This window comes from Carcharhinus amblyrhynchos, chromosome 2, assembly GCF_965287045.1.
Source record: "Carcharhinus amblyrhynchos chromosome 2, sCarAmb.v2.hapA, whole genome shotgun sequence".
NCBI classification, from domain to species: Eukaryota; Metazoa; Chordata; class Chondrichthyes; order Carcharhiniformes; family Carcharhinidae; genus Carcharhinus; species Carcharhinus amblyrhynchos.
This window is the reverse complement of record NC_137325.1, coordinates 21,152,081-21,175,023: the sequence shown is the minus strand read 5'-3', so window position 1 is coordinate 21,175,023 and position 22,943 is coordinate 21,152,081. Positions and strand designations below refer to the sequence as shown.

At 43.6% G+C, this 22,943-nt stretch overlaps 1 protein-coding gene across 1 annotated transcript in view; it reads left to right on the top strand.

Annotated features, from left to right (window-relative positions):
* Positions 1 to 12,611: 12,611 nt before the first annotated feature.
* Positions 12,612 to 22,943, top strand: part of LOC145357733 (collagen alpha-6(VI) chain-like) — a 151,727-nt gene continuing 141,395 nt past the window's right edge. Inside the window, exon 1 of the mRNA XM_080211174.1 lies at positions 12,612 to 12,687. Within this exon, the coding sequence (XP_080067300.1) occupies positions 12,612 to 12,687 (76 nt within the window). The remainder of the gene's footprint in view (positions 12,688 to 22,943) is intronic.

The window sequence follows — 22,943 nt, the reverse complement described above, 5'->3', positions numbered from 1 at the left end:
TAGACATGGAGAGAATGTGCAAATTCCACACAGACAGTGACCCAAGCCAGAATTGATCCTGGATCCCTAGCGTTGTGAGGCAGCAGTGCTAACCACTGTGCCATCCCTTAGTTTAATAAGTTATGTAACCTCAATAAATCCAATTTAACTCAGATCAACGTTTTATTAGTTAAGCACAATACAGTGCATCTGAACTTAAACAAAACATGTGCTTACAAAACACTAGTAAGTTACAGCATTCGTTGTCTTTCTTCTGCAGTCGCTTTCCAGATGATTGCAAAATTTTTGGATCTAACTCTTTTCACAAATAAACTAAACGTTTGCAACATTTTTACACATTAAGAAGGGGGTGCTGCAACACTGAGACCTTTTAATGAGCTGGTAAGCTGAAAAAACAAGGACCAGTCGTGATGGCCTCGCTGTTATAACCAGAGGCCACTGAGGTCCCCTGGGGAGGTCGGGGGCAAGGGGGGGGCTGCCTGATGGATAGTGCCAGGCTGGCATCGGGCATCTGATGAGGGAGAGGGAGGAGGGATTGATCCCTTCATGTAATCCACAGGCCGCCATAGTAGAATGAAGGATTGCTGTTTTTAATCCATGGGAGCTGGCTGGGAGCAGCATCGAGACTGGCACATGCGCAATGATGCCCTCTGCTGCTTTCTGCCAGTGTTCAGGAGGCATAAGCCCTGCCCTCTCCCCCTACAAGCGAGGAACTGTTACTGCTGCGTTTTCATGTACTGAGTGAATAAGGTCACAGATTTAAACTCGCCCAAAAATGGATCTGAAACTCTCCCATTTTTACACTCGTACTGGACTTAGAATTTTCTGGTTATCTGCAATCTAAGAAAAAGTGATCTAAAAAATTCAAGGTATCAGATCATCAGGCACACCAGTATACTTCTGAGTTATACTTCTTAAAGGCTGAATTTTTATCTCCTTTTTAAGAAGGAACTTCCTGTTTTACACAGTTATACAAGTAAACTTCTTTCATAGACAGTCCTATATGCTTCTTTATAGTCTGTGATTGAAGCATTTTAAGATGCAAAATGTTTTTTCTTACCCTCACAGCGAGTGTTTTTTTCAATTTAAAAAAAAACTCCAGCAGGAAGTTTTTTGTGAGTTTAAATGAAGAAGCCATAATGTGATGATGCCAGCATTGGACTGGGGTAGGCACAGTAAAAAGTCTCACAACACAACAGGTTTATTTGGAATCACGAGCTTTCGGATCACTGCTCCTTGATCAGGTGAGTCAAAATGCAACCCTTGTAACCACACCTGATGAGGGGGCAGCACTTTAAAAGCTCGTGATTCCAAATAAACCTGTTGGACTTTAACCTGGTGTTCTTCATTTAGAAAAAGTTTATTTATTATCCCACATTTCCCATGAAGGTTTAAAAATGAAACATCACACTCACTCATACAAAGAAAATATATGAATGAAGAAGAAAGATATATAATTATAACTTGGGATTATTCAGTCTCTTTTGTAGCAGGTCTCTAGATTCTTTGATGAGTTTATGGTTTGGCTGGAGTGAGACTATTGATAAAAATGTTCTCAGTAAGCTGCAAGGGTTCTTGTACTTGAATATTGGAGAGTTGGTTTTCAGGTGGACTTGGTTTAGGAACAGGTTGGTGATAGTCTTTCTCCCACTTTCAAGGTATTGCTATTGATTACCTTGGCTGCTTGGCTGACTGCAGCTGGTGCAATGGCTTTCTTCTGGTTTTGCATCTCTGTAGATGCGATTTTTCCTGTTTTTGCATGACTGTCTCACCCATACAACCTTTTACAAGTCTTTTCCACCTAAGGTGGGTAGTCAAGATGAAAATCATTCTGCATTGTGACTTTTCACACCTTGAGAGTTTGAAACCTGCCAAGGTATTTGTATTTGGATGAGAGCTTGATGACAGGTTGTTGAGATCTATTTCACATTGTGTTTTAATGTGTATTTTGTCCATGGTTAAACAGAGAAACAAGTTGGCTGAAATGCTCCTTTTGTTGACATCCATCCTTAAGGAAAAGGAAGTGTAAATTTCTAAGACTGCTGCGAATGTCCATTTGTAATCAGATATTTGCTTGAGTATTAGGACTGTCTGGAGCTGATTCCACCAGAAGTCACACGGTTTACAGTGGCCACTTTAATAGTCTGTTTTTGTTCAAAATTTTAAAGCATTGTTTGAAAGTTCATAATTAACAGGACCATGACTCTTAAGTCAAAGTAAATAACCCTCCAGCATCTTAAGCTGAAAATCAAAACCACAAAATTGTTCTGGGCACTGTTCATGCTGACCAATTCTTATGAAATAAAAAAAGGAACACCTTCAAATGTGGGAACTCGAAGTTGGGTTGTGCAGGGTTAGAGGAGGAGGAATTGGTGGTGACCAATTGAACAGGAGAGAGCCAGGAGATGGGGTGGGGTGGCTTCAAGCAACCAAAATGTACAACTGATCTTTTGGAGTCATTCTGTTCTGAAGAACAGTCACATTTCTCTCATCGTATCATAGAAACATAGAAGATAGAAGCAGGAGAAGGCCATTTAACTCTTTGAACCTGCTCCTCCATTCATTATGACCATGGCTAATCATCCAACTCAATAGCCTAATCCTGCTTTTCCCTCATATCCTTTGATCCCATTCGTCCCAAGTGCTATAGAAAACATGCTCTCAAAACATTAACTCTGCTTCTCTTTCCAAAGATGCTGCCAAAACTGCTCCATATTTCCAATAATATTTGTTTTTATTTCAGACTTCCAGCATCCATAGTATTTTTCCTGGACATACTCTCTTCCGCCTTCTTCTGTCAGGAAAAAGATACAAATGACTGAGGTCACTATACCACCTGACTCAAAAGCAGCTTCTTCCTGCTGCCATCTGATTTTTGAATGGACTTACCAAATAGAAAGCTGATCTTTCTCTACATCCTAGCTATGACTGTAAATTCTGCACTCTCTCCTTTGCTTCACTCTAAACGGTATGCTTTGTCTGTAAAGCGCACAAGAAACAATACTTTTCAATGAATGCTAATACATGTGACAATAATACATCAAATCAAATCAAAAGCTCAAATCCTTTATGATCTGCTGGCCAGTTCACAGGCTTGCAATATACGCTGAAATCATTCAACTCTCATGCTCAACCTCCTATAAACTGTCCAAGAAATGTAGGACAAAGACATTCATAGCAATGCAGAACTATCAAAGAAGGGACAATTCCTTAAAATGCTGCACAGTTAGTCATTCTGCTGCTATTACTCGCAGACAAGAGAGACAAGACTGAAATGCAATAAAGACTTCTGTCCATAGCCAGTATAGTTCTATTTCGATAAGGCTGAAGTCCATTCCTAAATCCTTGTTTGTGTGTGGTCACTCTTACAAACCTGCCAGCAGCAGACATTGATGGGTTTTTAAACCAGCTGTATTATTGATTCATAGACATTTTTCAAGAAAAGATTCATCACTACTCTGCACACTACCCACGCACAAGATACAGTGAAAGCAGTTTCAATTTTATGAATGCGAAAACCAAACAGAATAGTTAACAGTTGACAGGCTTGTTAAAGGTCAGCGAGAAGGGGAGATTTTTTTTTCCATTCTGGAGTTAAAGTTCAAACAAGCCCAAATAGCTTGAAGGCAGGATTACATAGTGTTTCTTCAGAGTAAGAGATGCACAGCAGATAGTGTATACACCCTTGGTAATTCAGATGGCTGGAGGACCGATTTCTTTGTCCCAAATGAACTCAGAATCTTTTGGAAGAGGTTTCAAGAAAGCTTTAAACTTGAAGACTCATGGCTCTGTAAAAATCTAGTGCGATAGACAGTCTCCTGTCGTTGCTTCTGCATTCTGCATACAAGGCAAACAGTTTTATAATAAAAGGCATTCTAAAATCAACGTCCATTCACGCCAGTGGGATTTTCTGGTCCTTCTACAGTCAACGGAGATTTGGCTGGGCGCCAAATTTTCTGTCCTCACTGCAATGGTAGCCGGGCATGAACAGTTGATAAGATCATGCCCAATGAGTTTCAGTCATGTGATGACTGGTCATTGATTCAGGATGGAAAGCAATCAATTCCATATTCTTTTGCCACCCGTGGTCAAAACTATTGGCCAACAATACGTGCAGATAGAGGTCCTTAGCATTCCCCCTGTGCACTGTCAATTTTGTTAACCCTCTTTCGTTTCCTGGTATTTCTGGAGACAAATGTTCTGTGTCTGTATTTTGGTTGCTGTTTTGGAGTAAATGCTGACATTGATTATTGAATTATAATGTTTATGCTAACTACGGAAAAGGACAAAGAATAATTCAGAGTAAAAGTAATTAAAGGGGGGAAATCCAACTTCAGTGGGATTAAGAATTGATCTGGGCTAAATAAGCTGGAGTCATGGTGGCACAGTGATTAGCATTGCTGCCTCACAGCATCAAGGATTCAGGTTTGATACTCGGCTTGGGTCACTGTCTGTGTGGGGTCTGCATGTTCTCCCTGTATTTGCACAGATTTCCTCTGGATGCTCCAGTTCCACCCACAATCTGAAAGATGCGCTGGTTAGGTTCATTGGCCATGTTAAATTCCCCTTCAGTGTACCCGAACAGGCACCGGAGTGTGGCTACTGGGGGGGCATTTTCACAGTTACTTTATTGCAGTGTTAAAGCCTTCTTGTAACACTAATAAATAAACTTTAAAACTTTTAATGGTCGGAAAATTGGTAGCTGAACAGTAGGTTACATTCAAGGAGGAAATAATTCAAGCACCGTCAAAGTTTGTTCCCTTGAAAAGAAAAGGTAAAGACAACAAATCCAGAACAACCTGGATGGCAAAAGAGATTTTTAAAAATATTAAAAAGAAAAAGTAAACATATTACAGATGTCAGATAAAACAACTGAAAGCCTGCCTGAATATACAGAGGAGAGGTGAAAAAGCAAATAAGAGAAGCAAGGAGGGAGGATGAAAATAAATTTGCAACATAAAGGAGAATTCCACAGGCATGTAAATAGAAAAAGGCTGATAAAAGGAGTAGTGCTGATTAGGGATCAAATTGGGGATTTATATGTAGCTGAGGTTCTATATGAATACTTTTCACCTGTCTTCACTTCTCCCATTATCCTGTCCATTCATTCTCTTCAAAATCAGTCTGACTACCCCCTGAATGCCAGGAGTGAACCTCCCAATTTTGTATCCATGTTGCGATATTCTCTTTTACCAAGTACCTTTTTTGACCCATTACCTCTTCAAAAATCTCCAACAATTTAATTAAACATGATTTTCCCTTAAGAATCCATGCCGGCTTTCCTTAATTAATCCAAATTTGTCCATCTACAATTCTGTCCCAAATCATTGCTCCTGGATGTTTCCCTATGACTAAAGTTAAACCGGCTGCTCTGTAGAAAAAAGATGACATCTAAGCCATGGTGAGAGACAAGGTAATTCAGTTCCTTGAAACATTTAAAATTGACAAGAAGAAGGTGAAAGATAAGCTATCAGTCCTTAAAGGCACCAGAACCAGATGAGATGTATTCAAGGATACTAAGTGAGAACAGAAATTGCAGTGGCATTGGCCATTACTTTTCAGTCTTCTTTGGACTCAGGGTAGTGCCAAAGGATTGGACAACTGCAAACATTACATCCTTCTTCTAAAAAAGCATGCAAAAATAATGCTAGCAACTTTAGGTCAGTCAGTTTAACTTTAGTCATAGGGCAGCATCCACAGACCATAATCAGTAAGGATAGGCAACAACATCTCCTCCACAATCATTGTCAATACCAGTGCTGTACAAGGCTGTGTCCTCATCCCCTTACTATAATCCCTATACACCTACGACTATGTGGCCAAAATCCCCTCCAAATCGATTTTCAAGTTTGTTGATGACACCACCGCAGCGGGTCAGATCTCAAACAATGATGAGATGGAGTACAGGAAAAAGATGGAGAATCTGGTGAATTGGTGCGACAACAATAATCTCTCTCTCAGTGTTTGTAAATTGAAGGAGATAGTCAGCGACTTCAGGAAGCATAGTGGAGGACATGCACTTGTCCACATCAGTGGGAATGAAGTGGAAATGGTCAAGACCTTCAAGTTTCTAGGTGTCCTGATCATCATCAACCTGTTCTGGTCCCTCAATGCCAACGCTATAGTTAAGAAAGCCCACCAAAGCCTCTACTTTCTCAAGAACATAAGGGAATTTGGCATGTCCGCTGTGACTCTTACCAACTTTTAAGATGCACCGTAGAAAGTATCCTTTCCAGGTGTGTTACAGCTTGGTATGGCTCTTGCTCTGACCAAAACCACAAGAAACTACAAAGGGTCATGAATGAAGCCCAGTCCACCATGCCAACCAGCCTCCCACCCATTAACTCTGTCTACACTTCCCACTGCCTCAGAAAAGAACAGCTTCTTTGGTTTGATTTGATTTGACATATTATTGTCACATGTATTAGGATACAGTGAAAACTATTATTTCTTGCGTTCTAAACAGGCAATGCATATTGTACAGAGAGAAGGAAATGAGAGAGTGCAGAATGTAGTGGTATAGTCATAGCCAGGGTGCAGAGAAAGATCAACATAATGCAAAGTAGGTCCATTCAAAAATCTGGTGGCAGCAGGGAAGAAACTGTTTTTGAGTCAGTTGGTACGTGTGCTCAGACTTTTGTATCTTTTTCCCGACAGAAGAAGGTGGAAAACAGTGGCCAGAATTTTACTGATTCTGGAGCTGGCAAGGCTTGGAGAATGGAATTTTCCGTTGGTCTCGCATGGGATTTTATGAGCAGAGTCATCTCAGCAATTTGGTTGACGCTCAACTGCAAGTATCTCCGAGATGTATGGGGTCCTTGATTATGCTGGCTGCTTTTCTGAGGCAACAGGAAGTGTAAAATTAGTCAATGGATCGGAGGCTGGTTTCCATAATGGACTGGGCTTCATTGGTCTCTCTTAACTATAGCATCTGCATAGAGTGACCAGGACTGGTTGTTGGTGATCTGGACACCTAAATACCTGAAGCTCTCAACCATTTCACCCCCATTGATGTAGAGAGGGGCATGCCCTCCACAATACCTCCTGAAGTCAATGACTATCTCCTTTGGTTGTTGACATTGAGGGAGAGACTTCTCTTGTTGTGCCAGTACACCATATCTCTATCCTTGCGGCCATCAGAATTTTGAATGGACCTGTCTTATATTAAGTTGATCTTTCTCTACACCCTACCTGTGACTGGAACACAACATTCTTCATCTTTTCTTTTCCTTCTCCCCTATATACTCTATTAAAGGTCTGCTTTGTCTGTATAACACACAAGAAACAATACTTTTCACAGTATACCAATCCACGTGACAATAATAAATCAAATCAAATCTAAACATAATGATCCCTGTAATAAAATCAGTGTGCCAAATGTTATATAATATTCCCCTGGGTATGAGCATAGGAAATGTTCACACGGTTTAAATCAGTTCAAAATGAAAATCACGATACTAAATTGGCTTAAAAATAATCCATCTGCATATTCATACACAGAGAAAATTATTAAGAAATTCAAAATAACCTTGCTTAAAATAGAAAGGGTAAATGCTTAAAATACTTCTAACTCCCAAAAGGATTATGGTGATTAATTAAAGTGCTTTTAACTTAATTGGACATTTGCAGGGTCAGCATGTTCACACGGGTATGTCCAGAGAATGTCAGAGAGGCATATATCAAGCATATCCTTTTTTCAGTGAGGAACATGCTTTGGGGGTCAGGAGCTCCTGCTCCTTGATGCTGGTCTACCTGCTCCCTAAGAATTCACCCATTTTGGCTCTGCTTCTAATCCAAATGTGGAGATACCAGCATTGGACTGGAATAGGCACAGTAAGAATTCTCACAACACCAGGTTAAAGTCGGGTGACTCACCTAATGAAAGAGCAATGCTCTGAAAAGCTTGTGATTCCAAATAAACCAGTTGGACTTTAATCTAGTGTTGTGAGACTTCTTACTGTCTAATCAAAATGTTACAGATATGCTTAATGGGGTGGTGATGGTCTAGAGTTATTATTGCTAGACTATTAATCCCGTAAACCCAGCTAATGCTCTGGGGAACTGGTTCAAAACCCGCCACAGCAGGTGGTGGGATTTGAATTTTTTAAAAATCTGGAATTAAGAATCTACTGATGACCATGAAATCATTGTCGATTGTCGAAAAAATACATCTGATTCACTCACGTTCTTTAGGGAAGGAAATCTGCCATCCTTACCTGGTCTGCCCTACATGTGACTCCAGAGCAACAGCAATATGGTTGACTCTCAACTGCCCTTGGACAACTAGGGATGGGCAATAAATGCTGGTGAACCAGCGATGCCCATGTCCCACGAATGAGTAAAAAAAACTGTGATATGACACCAGGAGAGCGGTGCAATTTAGGACTCAAACTTAACAAGACATGAGGGATGCCAGATAGATGCAACATAACCAGAGTTGATGGGTAAAATGGGCACTACTTCAGAGCTTGAGCCCAGGTTGGATGGTAAAGGAAAGTGGTTGTCTGATCTTTGAAGTAAATGTTCATGGAATCTCATCCTGTATCATTCTGGACACTTGGACTATTTTTGCTTTCTGAATTTAATGAGAGAAGTGAACTGAATGGGATAGGAAAACAACAGAACCACTGCCAGGTCCAAGGGAAAGATGAAAATCTAAAGAATTTTATTGGGTGAGGGCAAAGTGCTTCTGTTATATGCCCATCAAATAGCTGGCTCTATTGAAGTCAGTGGCACATTTTGGCAAAATACTGTGGATGCTGCAATATGAAGGAAAAACAGAAAATGCTGGAAAAACTCAACAGATATGACAGCATCTATGGGGAGAGAATTGAGCCAACGTTTTGAAACATTGGCTCTATTGTCTCTGCACAGATGCTGTCAGATGTGCTGAATTTTTCTGACATTTTCCATTTTTGTTTGGGCATATTTTGGGCTGGAGTTCAAGTCAAATTTCTATCCAATCTTACATTCAATTCACTTGACAACTGGTATGGATGGAAGCAATAAACCTCCGGTTGTAGGCGTGACTCACCCGTTATTTGAGTTCAGACAAATTAGGCTAATTAGTCCATGCATTACTCCAAGCCAGATGCATCAATATTATATTCTAGATCAGTGCATGTGTTAGAAATCATTGCAAGTTCCAGATTACTGACAACTATTGGTAAATTATTATGTATTTATAATATTGAATATTATCCTATGCAAAATGTATCCATCAGCCAACGAACAAAGACAGAAAATGCTGGAAAATCTCAGCAGGTCTACCAGCATTTGTGGAGAGTGAACACGAGCTAACGTTTCAAGTCTGGATGACTCTTTGTTTAGTAATTTCTCACTTTGCGCATTGTGGGATCTTGCTGTGTAAATTATTTGCAGTGCAACGGTGATTGGAGATTATTGGCTGTGCTTTGGGATGTCCCACAGACATGGGAGAAGCTTGCTGGAATTCTACTACCCCACCCCACCCACCACGGGAATCAGAGAAGGTGAGGGGCAGACAATGGGATAGTCTCTTGACCTTGGCAGGGACTTTCCGATCTCAGGTTAAGTGAGGCCAATGCACTTAACCAGCACGTCTTTCAGACTGTGGCAGGAGCACCCAGAGGAAACCCACACAGACACAGGGAGGACGTGCAAACTCTAAACAGACGGTGACTCAAGCCAGGAATCGAACCTGCCTCTCTGGCACCCGGTATCTGAGTACAATTCCAGAGTATCAATTGCTCCTGTGGCACAGTGGTTAGCACTGCTGCCTCACAGTATCAGAGACCCAAGTTCAATTCCCGAACTCTCTGTCTGTGCGGAATTTGCACATTCTCCCCGTGTCTGCATGGGTTTCCTCCGGGTGCTCAGGTTTCCTCCCACAGTCTGAAAGACGTGCTGGTTAGGTGCATTGGCCGTGCTAAATTCTCCCTCAGTGTACCTGAACAGGTGCCAGTGTGTGGTGGCTAGGGGATTTTCACAGTAACTTCATTACAGTGTTAATGTAAGCCCGCCTGTGACATTAATAAACTCACTTAAACTGACGTTTGACAGCCAGCCAGTTTGGCTGCCGTTTCATGCCAGATGTAAGTTACTCAGGCTGCTGGCCAGTTGCAGAAGGCACGTTTCGCTGGCACGTTTCGCTGTCTCAATATTGTACAAGGAGCTTACCTGCATCTTCGAATCCCGAATGCCCATTCTGGCACACACGCACGACTGCCTTCTCTCCGTCCAATGCGCCCAGCATCTGTTTATGGACAGGCACCATTCATTGACAGTGCAAATCCGGTGGGGACGTAACCGCAGGCGGTGCAGCACAAGTTCTCTGGAAAAAAGGTGGCGAACGACCCTGATACGAATTGCTTGTCTCCCACGCTCGAATTCCAGGAATTGGGTCGTGGGCTGTTGCCGATATGCTGGGAAAACGGGGCCAGATTTGCTGAGGAGGTGCTGATTGGGAGGCGGGGCGCCCCAGCACTAGAATAAAATCTCAAACAGTGCTCTGAATGAGGACTTCCAGACCTGTTCTCTTAACTAAATGCGCGAACATCTTCAGATGTGGTAGGTGATATTACACAGTGATATGCTTTGCTAAATGTATTTTATGTTTTCAATATAGAGCAAGATTTTTCAGCAAAGAATAGGTTTTAATCGTTTTGGGGTTACGAATAAATGCAATATGCAAAATTTAACGAATAATAAAAATGCATTTCTGCAACTCTATCTTTAACATTAAGGATGCATCTTAGGTTATAACCTTTGGAGAATGAAGACATGTATATAGAGAGAATTTGGATTAGAGAGTGCTTCAGTTTTAGTTTGAAAAGTCTGTATGCGAAAAGAGGCTAGATTGGAGTCACAGTGCTAACTACTGTGTCTTTAAAGAAGAAAAGGTGTGCTTATAAGAGAGGTCAGGAGGATAATACCTCAGGGAACAAGATTGAAGTTATTTGGAAAGGCAGAAATAATATCTAAATTGCAAGAAACACTTTGTCAAATGTTGTTAAAAAAATTATCAGAGCCATTCCATCGGGCGCTATATTCTATGAGTATCATGTTTCTGCTTCCCTGCTTTCCGATATTATCTTGGATTTTCGTAATTGCTGCTTATAATAATATGACATTGTCAGGTAGGCTTGTGCGTGTATATTTATTCGCTCTGTGCAAGTTTGTGCATATATATTTATTCAGTGTGCAGGTTTGTGCATGTATATTTATTCACTGTGTGCAAATTTGTGCATATATATTTATTCAGAGTGCAGGTTTGTGCGTGTATATTTATTCAGTGTGTGTAGGTTTTTGCGTGTATAATTATTTAGTCTGTAGATATGCATGGATATATTTATTCAGTGTAGGTTTGTGTGTTTATATTTATTCAGAGTGTGCAGGTTTGTGCATGTATATTCGTTCACTGTGTGCAAGTTTATGCATGTATATTTATTCAGAGTGTGTAGGTTTATGTGTGTATATTTATCCAGTGTGTGCAGGTTTATGCATGTTTATTTATTCAGAGTGTGCAGGTTTGTGCATGTATATTTATTCACTGTGTGTAGGTTTGTACATGTGTATTTATTCAGAGTGTCTAGGTTTACGCGTGTGTAATTAATTTGACTGTATAGATGTGCGCGTGTATATTTATTCAGAGTGTGTAGGTTTGTGTGTGTATATTTATTCATTGTGTGCAGGTTTGTGCATGTATATTTATTCATTGTGTGCAGGTTTGTGCATGTATATTTATTCATTGTGTGCAGGTTTGTGCATGTATATTTATTCATTGTGTGCAAGTTTGTGCATGTATATTTATTTAGAGTGTGTAGATTTGTGTGTGTGTGTATTTATTCAGTGTGTAAGTTTGTGCATGTATATTTATTGTGTGTGTAGATTTGTGCGTGTATGTTTATTCAGTGTGTAGGTTTACGCATGTATATTTATTTAGTGTGTGCAGGTTTGTGCATGTATATTTATTCAGAGTGTGTAGGCTTGTGTGTGTATGTTTATTCAATGTGCAAGTTTGTACATGTATATTTATTCAGTGTGTGTAGGTTTGTATGTGTATATTTATTCAGTGTGTAGGTTTATGTGTTTATATTTATTCAGTGTGTGCAGGTTTATGCATGTATATTTATTCAGTGTGTGCAAGCTTGTGCATGTATATTTATTCAGCATGTGTAGGTTTGTGCATGTGTATTTATTCAGTGTGTAGATTTGTGCATGTGTATTTAATCAGAGCATGTGACAGTTGCTTTGCAATTGCAAATGTACATGTCGCTCCCTGGAAAGGATTCTGCAATGGTGAATGGGGCAACTCAAGGAATCCACGAATGGAAAGCTCTTTAGCTGCCAGTTTTACTTGTGCAAATGGAATGAGGCACAATTAAAGTTGTATTTACTGATTTGTGCGAATCTGTGTTAGAAAACGATGGGGGATGAAGCCAAGTTGAGGCAATCGGCCAACTTTCCAAAGTTCCAAATGGCTAACTTGCCAAAGGCTTTAAAGGCAAGAGTTAAAACTCTGATAGCTGGAAGGATTTATTATAGGTTGACAGTGTGGAGACAAGCTGAACATTTCTGAAACGTGTGTTTCTTCTATTTCCCTAGAGTGATTAATTGGAGCTCGGGTCGAGATGAAGGTGTTTGAAGCAACAGTGATTTTACTCCTGGTGACCTGTCAGCTGTACTTGGTCATCTCGCAATCAAATGGTATTTAATTAGTTCCATATAGTCGATATGTTGCTGTTCTCCAGTATTGGCAACTGATAAATATACTTGGAGTTTTTTTAAAATAAATATCTTAACTGCAAATTGCATTTTTACTTTATCATCTTCAAAACTAGGGAGTCCTGATCTCATTAGGACTCAAAGTGCAGGCGGATTGCAGGTAAAATTGAAAAAGATCCTACAGAGTGTAAGAAGTTACCCTGAAATGCAGTTTGTTGCCAGCAGATAACGAGAAGAACTCCAATAAAATTAACCCAAAGTTTACAATGAAGGTAAAACCAGAGCAACTTCTGGGAGTTCCAAGGGATGGTTGAAACCAATTAACATCCTATTGACTGGAGGTCAGAAGAATGAGGGAGCGATCTCTTAGAAACATATAAAATTCTATTAGGACTATACAGAGTAGATGCAAGAAGGATGTTCCCGATGGTGAGGGTGTCTTGGACCAGGGGTCAGTCTGAGGATACAGGGTTTAGGACAGAGAGGAGGAGAAATTTCTTCACCCAGAGAGTGGTCAGCCTGTGGAATTACTACCACAGAAAGTAGTTGAGGCCAAAACGTTGAATATTTTCCAGAGGCAATTAGATGTAACACTTGAGGTGGAAGAATTTAAAGAATATGGTGGGGGATGGGGGAGGGAGGTGGGATCAGGCTGTTGAGTTGGATGATCAGCCACCATAATCACAATAAATGGCAAAGTGGGCTTGAAGGGCTGAATGACCTCATCCTGCTCCTTTTTTTTGTGTAAATGGCTTCTGCTCTCAAGTCTTGTACGTCAAGGGTGATATCAGTGGTCACATGACTAAGAAAAGCCTTTGGCCACATTGCACAAGGCACTTTTCCAAACAATGCCAATGCTCAGTTTAAGAAATGGGAATCCGAACGTTGCTACTAGATATCTCCTGCTGCCCCCTAGGTGACAGCACCTGGTGAGGAAACTCAGCATTGAAATCACTGTAATGTATGAACTTTGGTTACTTGCCCTCTGATGCATTCAGGAGAAAGTGATTTTTTTTAACAGCATGAGAAGTGATAATCCCTGTCGAACAATCACTTGGACTCTGGAAAGATAGCTTTGCAAGTATACAGCCTCATTCCTACAAGAATGAATTTCATGTTGGAAGTATTTTAAAGCTTCAAAAAAAATTGCAGGAGTCCAATTACCCATTGGGGAAATGCAGAAGTAAGCATAATGGATTTTCCATGATCTTTTAACTTGGCCACCCCATTATCATTTTTCTTCTGGGTTTTCTATCTAATCACTTGGGGATGATGTGTTTTCACAAGATACAATGTCAACTCCAGTATTTAAAGGGACAATCCAAGCCCACAATCGAGAACTGGAAGAGTCAGAATGGAATCCAGGTTGGCAAAAGGCAGGACTCCGTTCCACTATCCACACCTTGGATGTGCTTGTGGCTGCTGGCTGCTGTAGGAAAGAGGGACACTTTCCTCAAAAATGGGAAGAAGAAACAAATCTAAAGTTCCCTGCATAGCAAAGGAGATGATCAATAGAATGAACCATCAAATCCCTACAGTGCAGAAGGAGGCCACTCGGCCCATCTAGCTTGAACCCATTTTGCACAAGAGCATCTTACTCAACCCCACCCCCTTCGCCCTAACCCCATAATCCCATAGATTTACCATGGCTAATCTACCTAATTTGACATCATTCAACTATGGGAGTAAGCTGCAGTATCCTGAGGAAACCCATACAGACCCTGTTCGAATGTACATACTCCACACAGGTAGTCACCCTAAGGCGGAATTAAACCTGAGTCCCTGCTATGAGGCAGTAGTGCTAACTGCTATGCCTTTGAAGAAAAGGTGTGTTTAAAAGAGAGGTCAGGAGGATAATACTACAGGGAAGAAGGCTGAACATAAAAGGTTTAGAGGAAAATTGGAAAAGCAATTATGCAAAAGAGAGTTTTAATCTTTAGTTTAATTTTTATTATTAATCTCACAAGTAGGCTTATGTTAACACTGCATGAAGTTACAGTGAAAATCTCCTAGTCACCATACTCCAGTGCCTGTTCGGGTACACTGAGGGAGAACTTAGCATGGCCAATGCACCTGACCAGCATGTCTTTCGGATCGTGAGATGAAACTGGAGCACCCAGAGGAAACCCCGCAGGCACGGGGAGAACATGCAGACTCCTTACAGCCGGTGACCCAAGCCAGGAATCAAACCCAAGACCCTGGTGCTGAGAGGCAGCAATGCTAACCACTGTGCCAATCTGCCACAGTAAGAAGTCTCACAACACCAGGTTTAAGTCCAACCAGTTTATTTGATAGTAATCCCACAAGCTTTCGGAAACGCTGTTCCTTTGTCAGGTGTGTGGAAGGTTCTGATCAGAGAAAGGCATATAAAGACACACACAGTTTACAGAATACTGATTAGAATGCAAGTCTTTGCAGCTAACCCGTGATTCATGTCTTAAAGATGCAGACAATGTGAGTGGACATAGCATTAGTGTAGGTTAAAGAGATGTGTATTGTCTCCAGACAGGACAGTAAGTGAGATTTTACAAGCTCAGGCAAGTCATGGGGGTTACAGATAGTGCGACATGAACCCCAGATCCCGGTTGAGGCCGTCCTCATGTGTGCAGAACTTGGCTATCCTTTCCTGCAGGAATGGATGTCCCAAAGCATGGTACATTGGGGAGACCATGCAGACGCCACGGGAACGGATGAATGAACATCGCTCAACAATCACTAGGCAAGACTGTTCCCTCCCTGTTGGCGAACACTTCAGCGGTCACGAGCAGTCGGTCTCTAATCTTCGGGTAAGCTTTCTCCAAGGTGACCTTCACAACACACGACAGCGCAGAGTCACTGAGCAGAGACTGATAGCCAAGTTCTGCACACATGAGGATGGCCTCAACTGGGATCTGGGGTTCATGTCGCACTATCTGTAACCCCTATGACTTGCCTGGGCTTGTAAGATCTCACTTACTGTCTTGTCTGGAGACAATACATATCTCTTTAACCTACACTAATGCTATCTCCATTCACATTGTCTGCATCTTTAAGTCTTGAATAGCAGGTTAGCTGCAAAGACTTGCATTCTAATCAGTATTCTGTAAACTGTGCGTGTCTTTATATGCCCTTTCCTGATCAGAATCTTCCACACACCTGACGAAGGAACAGCGTTTCCGTAAGTTTGTGGGATTACTATCAAATAAACTGGTTGGACTTAAACCTGGAGTTGTGAGACTTCTTACTGTTAGCATTGCTGCCTCTCAGCACCAGGGTCTTGGGTTTGATTCCTGGCTTGGGTCACCGACTGTAAGGAGTCTGCATGTTCTCCCCGTGCCTGCAGGGTTTCCTCTGGGTGCTCCGGTTTCATATCAAAGATGAGCACTCTTTCGCAGCTGAGATCACTTAGCTTCAGCTCAATTGACATGCTTGGAGTCAGGCTAAGCAAGCAATTGTGCCCATTCAAACAGCTCTAAGTAGACATTGAAAAGTTACCTTCATGGTCCAAGCTCAGAGCAAGGCCTTGGAGTGAAGAGTAAATGAGAATTCCGGATGTGGTCAGTGGCAAAGCTATCGCTACCATTCAGTCATATGGCGTGAAGCAGTGGTGGGGGATGGGAATATTGGTCAACCATCATGCTCACTAAATACTGGGTATCCATGTATCAGTCATGATTCTCCAACATGCACAAGAGACCTTGAGAGGCAGGCACAGACAATGATTTGACCAAGAGTGGTCCTTAACAGATGAAGGCTGACCCTTGTGTATCTAGATTTAATACTACAGTGAGAAGATCATCATCCAAAGATGGAGCCTGGTGATCACACTGTCTGTCTCATTGCTTATAGCAGGACAGAAGTGGAATGCAGCAGAGGTGCCACTAAAGACAGGAGCAGAACTCACGAGCAAGGGATGGCAGGGCCTCGTCTGCACGCAGAGGATGAGCCCCAGAGGGCCATCACTTGTAGATGCATTGACAGATCCAGGGTCTATAGAAGATGCAAATTAGTGAGTGCCAGTATCATCAATGACGGCACATGCCAAGAGAATGGGTCATGCACATCTGCCAGCTTCTGTGGGAACTCGGGGAGGGGGGCATCCATTGGCAGTGAAAGTGATTGCCGCACCCAATTTATGTGGCCATGGTTTCTTCCATGTCTTTGGGACTGTGTGTGGGTTTTCACAAGATTCTAACCAAAAATGTATCCAGAAGATCGTGGAGGTCACAATCTTTTCAACTTCAACAGTAATCTCGTGAAACAGGAAGCAAATGTTCTGTAATTTGTATTGATATCCAGATTCCCACAGATGCAAGGAGCCATCGACTGCACTCATGCAGTTTTTAAATCTCCCCGGCCGTAAACAATCCCGTATGTGAAATTCCAAGGCTTCCACTCTGTGTCGAGCTCGTCTGTGACCACAGAATCATAGAATCATCATAGAATCCTACAATACAGAAGGAAGCCATTTGGCCCATCTGGTTTGCACCAACCACAACGCCACCCAAGCCCTATTCTCATAATCCCTATGCCTTTTCCGTAGCTGGCCCCCCTGACACTGAGGGGCAATTTGGCACGGCCAATCCAACTAATCTACACACCTTTGGACTGCTCATGCAAGTTTGTGCAAGGTACCCCGGAAGCATCCATGATTTGTACACCCTCAGCAGATGTCAGGTCCCTGACATCTTTCAGGGACAGCGCAGGTTGCAGGGTTGGCTCCTTGGGGACAAGAGTTACCCACAGAGGATGTAGTCTCCGACTCCTATGCGAAGGTCGATGAGGATTATGACATAATCTGGAGTTTGGTGGAGCACACCATCAACATTCTTAAAATGATGCAAACCCAGTGGAGCATTCTAACACAGTCCCTAGAGGGTGTCATGTGTCAGTGCGGCCTGCTTGCGACACAATCTTGTGATGCAAAAGGAGGAAAGTTGGACAATGAGGAGATGGAGCAATTGCAATTCTCTAAGGAGGAAATTGTAAGGGATGAGGTGCCGGGATTCTGGAAGGCAATAATGCAGGTGATACAAAGAACAAATTACAGCACAGGAACAGACCCTTTGGCCCTCCAAGCCTGCACCAACCATGCTGCCCAACTGAACTAAACCCCACCCACCCCCCCGCTTCCGGGGAACACACCCCTCTATTCCCATCCCATTCATGTATTTGTCAAGACACTCCTTTAAAAGTTACTACTGCATCTGCTTCCGCTACCTTTCCTGGCAGCACGTTTCAGGCACCCACCACAATCTGTGTAAAAAAAAACACGTGCCTCGTACATCTAATGATGAGGCATTGCACTGGCTAGGTGAGGCTGGCATTCTGCTGAAGTCTTCAGAGCCACAAGATGGCAGGAGGATGATGGCGAGATGCGGGAGGACTCTCCTTAGATCTTCACATTACACCTGGGAATGCCTGACATCTGTTTCACAGAGGGCAGCTTACAAATGCTATGTGGCAAGGTTCATACTCTGGGCACACAGCTGAGATATAGCGGGCACATGAACTTTAACAGACGTCAACATTTTGGCAGGGAGCTGGGGTGCAGGGGGTGGAGGGGGGTGGATGGTGTGGGGGCTGGGACAGTGGGGGTGGGACGTGCAACCCCACCTTTAAGGTGCTGAGAGCAAACACAGAACATCACGGATCCCTGTGACCCTTGAATATGAGATTCCTGTGCAAACACAAGCCACATGGAGGTGCAGGGATCACCGATCCTGAATGTGATTTAAAGTCGGATAGTCACTGAGCTCAGAATGTTACACACTGCACAAGGAAGAGGCCCTGGACTGAGATAATTCCCTTCATTTTGTGCAGGGACCAAGATTTCACATCTGCCTGACATGAACACTCACTATAACAAGGAACCACAGTCAAGGAGACATTCTTGGGAATGTATTTACAATGGTCAACATAATGTACATCCATCTCACGCCGTGCAATGCACCTTCTTGTCCTTTCTAACCCTGCTGCTATACCTCGGTGTATCCTGCAACATCCACAGCAGGGTTGAGGGCAGTCCGCTCACTGCTACACTCTGCTGTCTGCGATTCCCTTAGCAAATGGCCTCTGAAGGGCCGAGACCTGGAGATCTGCTTTCGCGTTCCTGCTCTGTGGCAGTGCCACCCTCTTTAAGCTGGAACAGAAGTGGGGGGTCACAGAAAGGGGGAATTTGGACTGATCATTTAGGTGGATGGCCATGGGGGTGTACACCCGCTGGCTGATTCTCATCCCTGAGGGTGCCTGAGGGCCTCTGGCTGCCTCCTTGAGAAGGTGGAGTCAGCGCAAGGTCCCTCCACCCTCTGGCATTGACACTGATGGATGCCAACATGTGTCTTAGCCACAGAATGCAGTTCCTGCAACAGCATGGGGCAGATCCTGGACCAGTGTCTCCACGGTGTCAGCTAGCCTCCCAGTGTTCACCTTGGATACGGGAGCATCCTGGTGATATCATCTCAATCCAAAGTTGGACGGACCCCTCCATCAATCCTTGCCACTTGAAGAGTGCAGCAGACATCCCTGAGCTTGTCTTTGCAGATCCAGCAAATGAGGCTTGTCATCTGACTCAGACTCAGCAGATTGTTGGCCTCCTCCAGCAATCCTGAGTGCCAGCACCCTGGGGTGTCGCCGCCTCCGCCAGCTGTGGATCAGACAGTGAGCTGTGCTCACCAGATTGTTGCCCTGAGGCTACTCTCAGACTGGATGGGTCAACAGCATCGCAATCTGTGGATTCCTCGTCTGTGCTGTTCCCACGGTCAGAGTCCAGACTCATGGATCATTTCAGCTGCTTTCCATATGTCGCTGGAAAAGAAAGGAGAGAGCACTGCTGCATGACAGGGATTGCAGAGAGGGGACATCCCTCACTGTGTAGTTGTCTGATGAATGTTGCAGTCCTGGATCCTCATTTGGTTGACCTCCCTGTCAGCTTAGGAGCAATCCACATCCTTGCCGACCAATTAGTTCGTCCTGTCTTCAAAGTCGGACCTGATCCTCCAACAGTCCAGAACCTCTCCCTGTTTGTTGTGTACCAGCTTGTCTTGAATGAAGACAGATGGAGAGAGTATAAGCCAGACACACACCAGGCTAGAGGATAAAGATGCCTGGCATGTATGGGTGGTGGCTTGGGACCATGGACACAACCCGGAGGGGAGATGAAGGTTTGTGTGTGAGGAAGGGTTGGTATCCCTACAGGTGACAGAGAGACCTCTGTGGATGTTGGGTCCGTGAGTGTGTGAGTTGGGAAGGATGACTCACCCTGGTGGGATGGAGGAGATCATTCCTGTACTGGGTGGCTGTTCTCTTTCAGCGTGCTGACCAGTGAGACCAGATCATTCTCTGGGGGAGGGAGTGAGGTGGGTGAGAAGTATCTCTGGTGTTGGTGGGGGGGGGAAGTTGATTGGTTGGATGGGTGGGGGTGAGGCCAAATGGGGAGGATGGAGGGGTTGGGGTGGCAGAGGGGTCTGCTGCCATTCTGTAGGCGCTCAGTGGGGGGGTGGGGGTGGGAGGGGACAGGGGGGTCGTGATCAGTATGGGTAGCGAGGGAATATATGAATAAGAGGGCAGAGGGTCGCGATGGGTCTGGGTAGCGGGAGGAGATGGGTGGATAAGGGGGACAGAGATGTCTGTGGGGGCCATCGCTCCTGCTTTTCACTGCCAGGCCGCTTTCCTTGGCCCTGGAACGATCTGACACGGGTGCGCTTTTTCCAATTCTTTTCTATCTGCACACATGCAGCTCAGAGCTCCGATCGTTTCAGGCTCACTAAGCCCCATCCACAACACAATTCAGACCTGCAATTTCCTTTTCAGGCTGAGTGCATACGGGAGCGCCTGAAAGCAGATATCCAAGTCGGATCTGAATTGCACCCAGGTTCAGCACTTAGAAAGGATAGCAGGACTAGAGGACCCAGCCTCAAGATAAGGGGGGGGGCAGTTTAGAACGGAGTTGAGGAGGAACTTCTTCACTCAAAGGGTGGTGAATCTCTGGAATTCTCTGCCCGTTGAAGTGGTGGAGGCTACCTCGCTAAATATATTTAAGTCACGGGTAGATAGGTTCCTGATAGACAAGGGAATTAAGAGTTATGGGGAGAAAGCGGGAAAGTGGAACTGATCCACTTCAGATCAGCCATGATCTTATTGAATGGCGGGGCAGGCTCGAGGGGCGAGATGGCCTACTCCTGCTCCTATTTCTTATGTTCTTGTGTTCTTAGAATGAAAATGGTAAAATCAGGCCCATTATGGAGCAAAAAGGCAGTGTGCTGGGTGGTGTAATGGTGAGCATTCTGGACTTTAGATTCAGTGATCTGAGTCCAAATCTTGACAGAATTTGCTTTCCTTCGGAAAAATAGGGGACCACGATGGTACAGTGGTTAGCACTGTTGCTTCACAGCGCCAGAGACCTGGGTTTGATTCCCAGCTTGGGTCACTGCCTGTGTGGAGTTTGCACATTCTCCCCGTATCTGCATGGGTTTCCTCCGGTTTTCTCCCACAGTCCAAAAATGCGCAGGTTAGGTAAAGTGGCCATGCCAAGTTCACTCTCAGTATATCCAAACAGATTCTGGAGTGTAGCGACTAGGATTTTCACAGTAACTTCATTGCAGTGTAAGCTTGTTTGTGACTAATAAATAATTTTATTTTTAACCGCCCTTCATGGCCCCAGAATGTCTCAAAGCGTCTTTTAATAATGAATTCCTTTTGAGATATTATCATTGTTCATGTAGTAACATGATTCTGGCCAGATGTTTGGCTTTTTGTTTTGGAGATGAGGATAAATATCAGCTAGGACACCAAGGATTCCTCCCTGCCCCGCTTCATAATAAATGCCAAGAGACATTCCTCTTGCGGCCTTGGTTAATGGCCTATTGGGAAGGTAACACCTCAGCACTTCCACAGTATTGCACCAAAATGTTCATCAAGATTTTTAAGCTGGAACTCTACCAAACTTGCCCACCACAAAATTGGCACGGGTGAGGGTCCGACAACAGAAATCCCTGTTGACCTAGGGTGGGAATTTCTGGTCTCGCCAAGTGAGGCCATATAATCCCACCCATAATCTCATGTCTCTGCAGTGGGGCCAACTGTACCACGGTGACACAGCTGTTCATGCCAAGAGTGCACAACCATTAATTGCGAGTTAAATAAGCTAGACTGGGTTGCTTTTCATTTCTCATTTTAATAATAAACCAATAACTCCAGTGATAGGAATCTTTTTGATTTATTATTGCCGCGTGTTGATATGCAGCGAAAAGTATTGTTTCCTGCACAGACAAAGCATACCATTCATAGAGTACATAGGGGAGAAGGAACGGTGAGGGCATAGAATGCTACAGTCACAGCTATGGTGTCGAGAAAGATCAACCTGATGTAAAGTAGGGTTTATAGAAATTGGAGTAAAGTTTTAAAAGCATAGAATGGGAGAAAAGATTAGAGGGTATGCTGGGGACAAGAAGTCGCCATGTTCCGGTGCCATCTTGAATTTGTTCTTGAATTAGAATCTTGTCCAATAAGCCCTGTTCCATCTTTCACCAGTTATCCAAAAATGTGCAGGTTAGGTGGATCAGCTATGGTAAATTGCTCCTTAGATGGATTAGCCATGGGAAATGTGTAGGATTACAGGGATAGGCTGGCGAAAGGGCCTGGGTAAGATATTCTGTCAGAGAGCCGGTGTAGATTTCATAGAATCCCTACAGTGCAGAAGAAGGTCATCCATCCCATGGAGCCTAGACCGACAACAATCCCACCCAGACCTTATCCCCGTAATCCCATGTATTCACTGTATTGATCCCCTTGACACTAAGGGACAATTTAGCATGGCCAGTCAACCTCACCCATACATCTTTGGACTGAGGGAGGAAACTGGAGCACCCAGAGGAAACCCACGCAGACACAACGAGAACATGCAAACTCCACACAGACTGTGACCCAAGCTGGGAATCGAACCCGGGCCCCTGGCGCTGTGAGTCAGCAGTGCTAACCACTATGCCACTGTGCTGCCCTGGGTGAATGGGTCAAATGGCCTCCTGCACTGTAGGGATTCTATAATTAGTCCATTCCAATTCAATTGTCAATTTAAAAAAGAAATCTTTTGTGGACGTAATGATATTGCTTAATAAATGACACCTGTAGCCGGATGGCATGGTGGCACAATGGTTAGCACTGCGGCCCTACAGTGCCAGGGACCCGGGTTCAATTCTGGCCTCGGATGACAGTCTGTGTGGAGTTTGCACATTCTCCTGTCTGTGTGGGTTTCCTCTGGG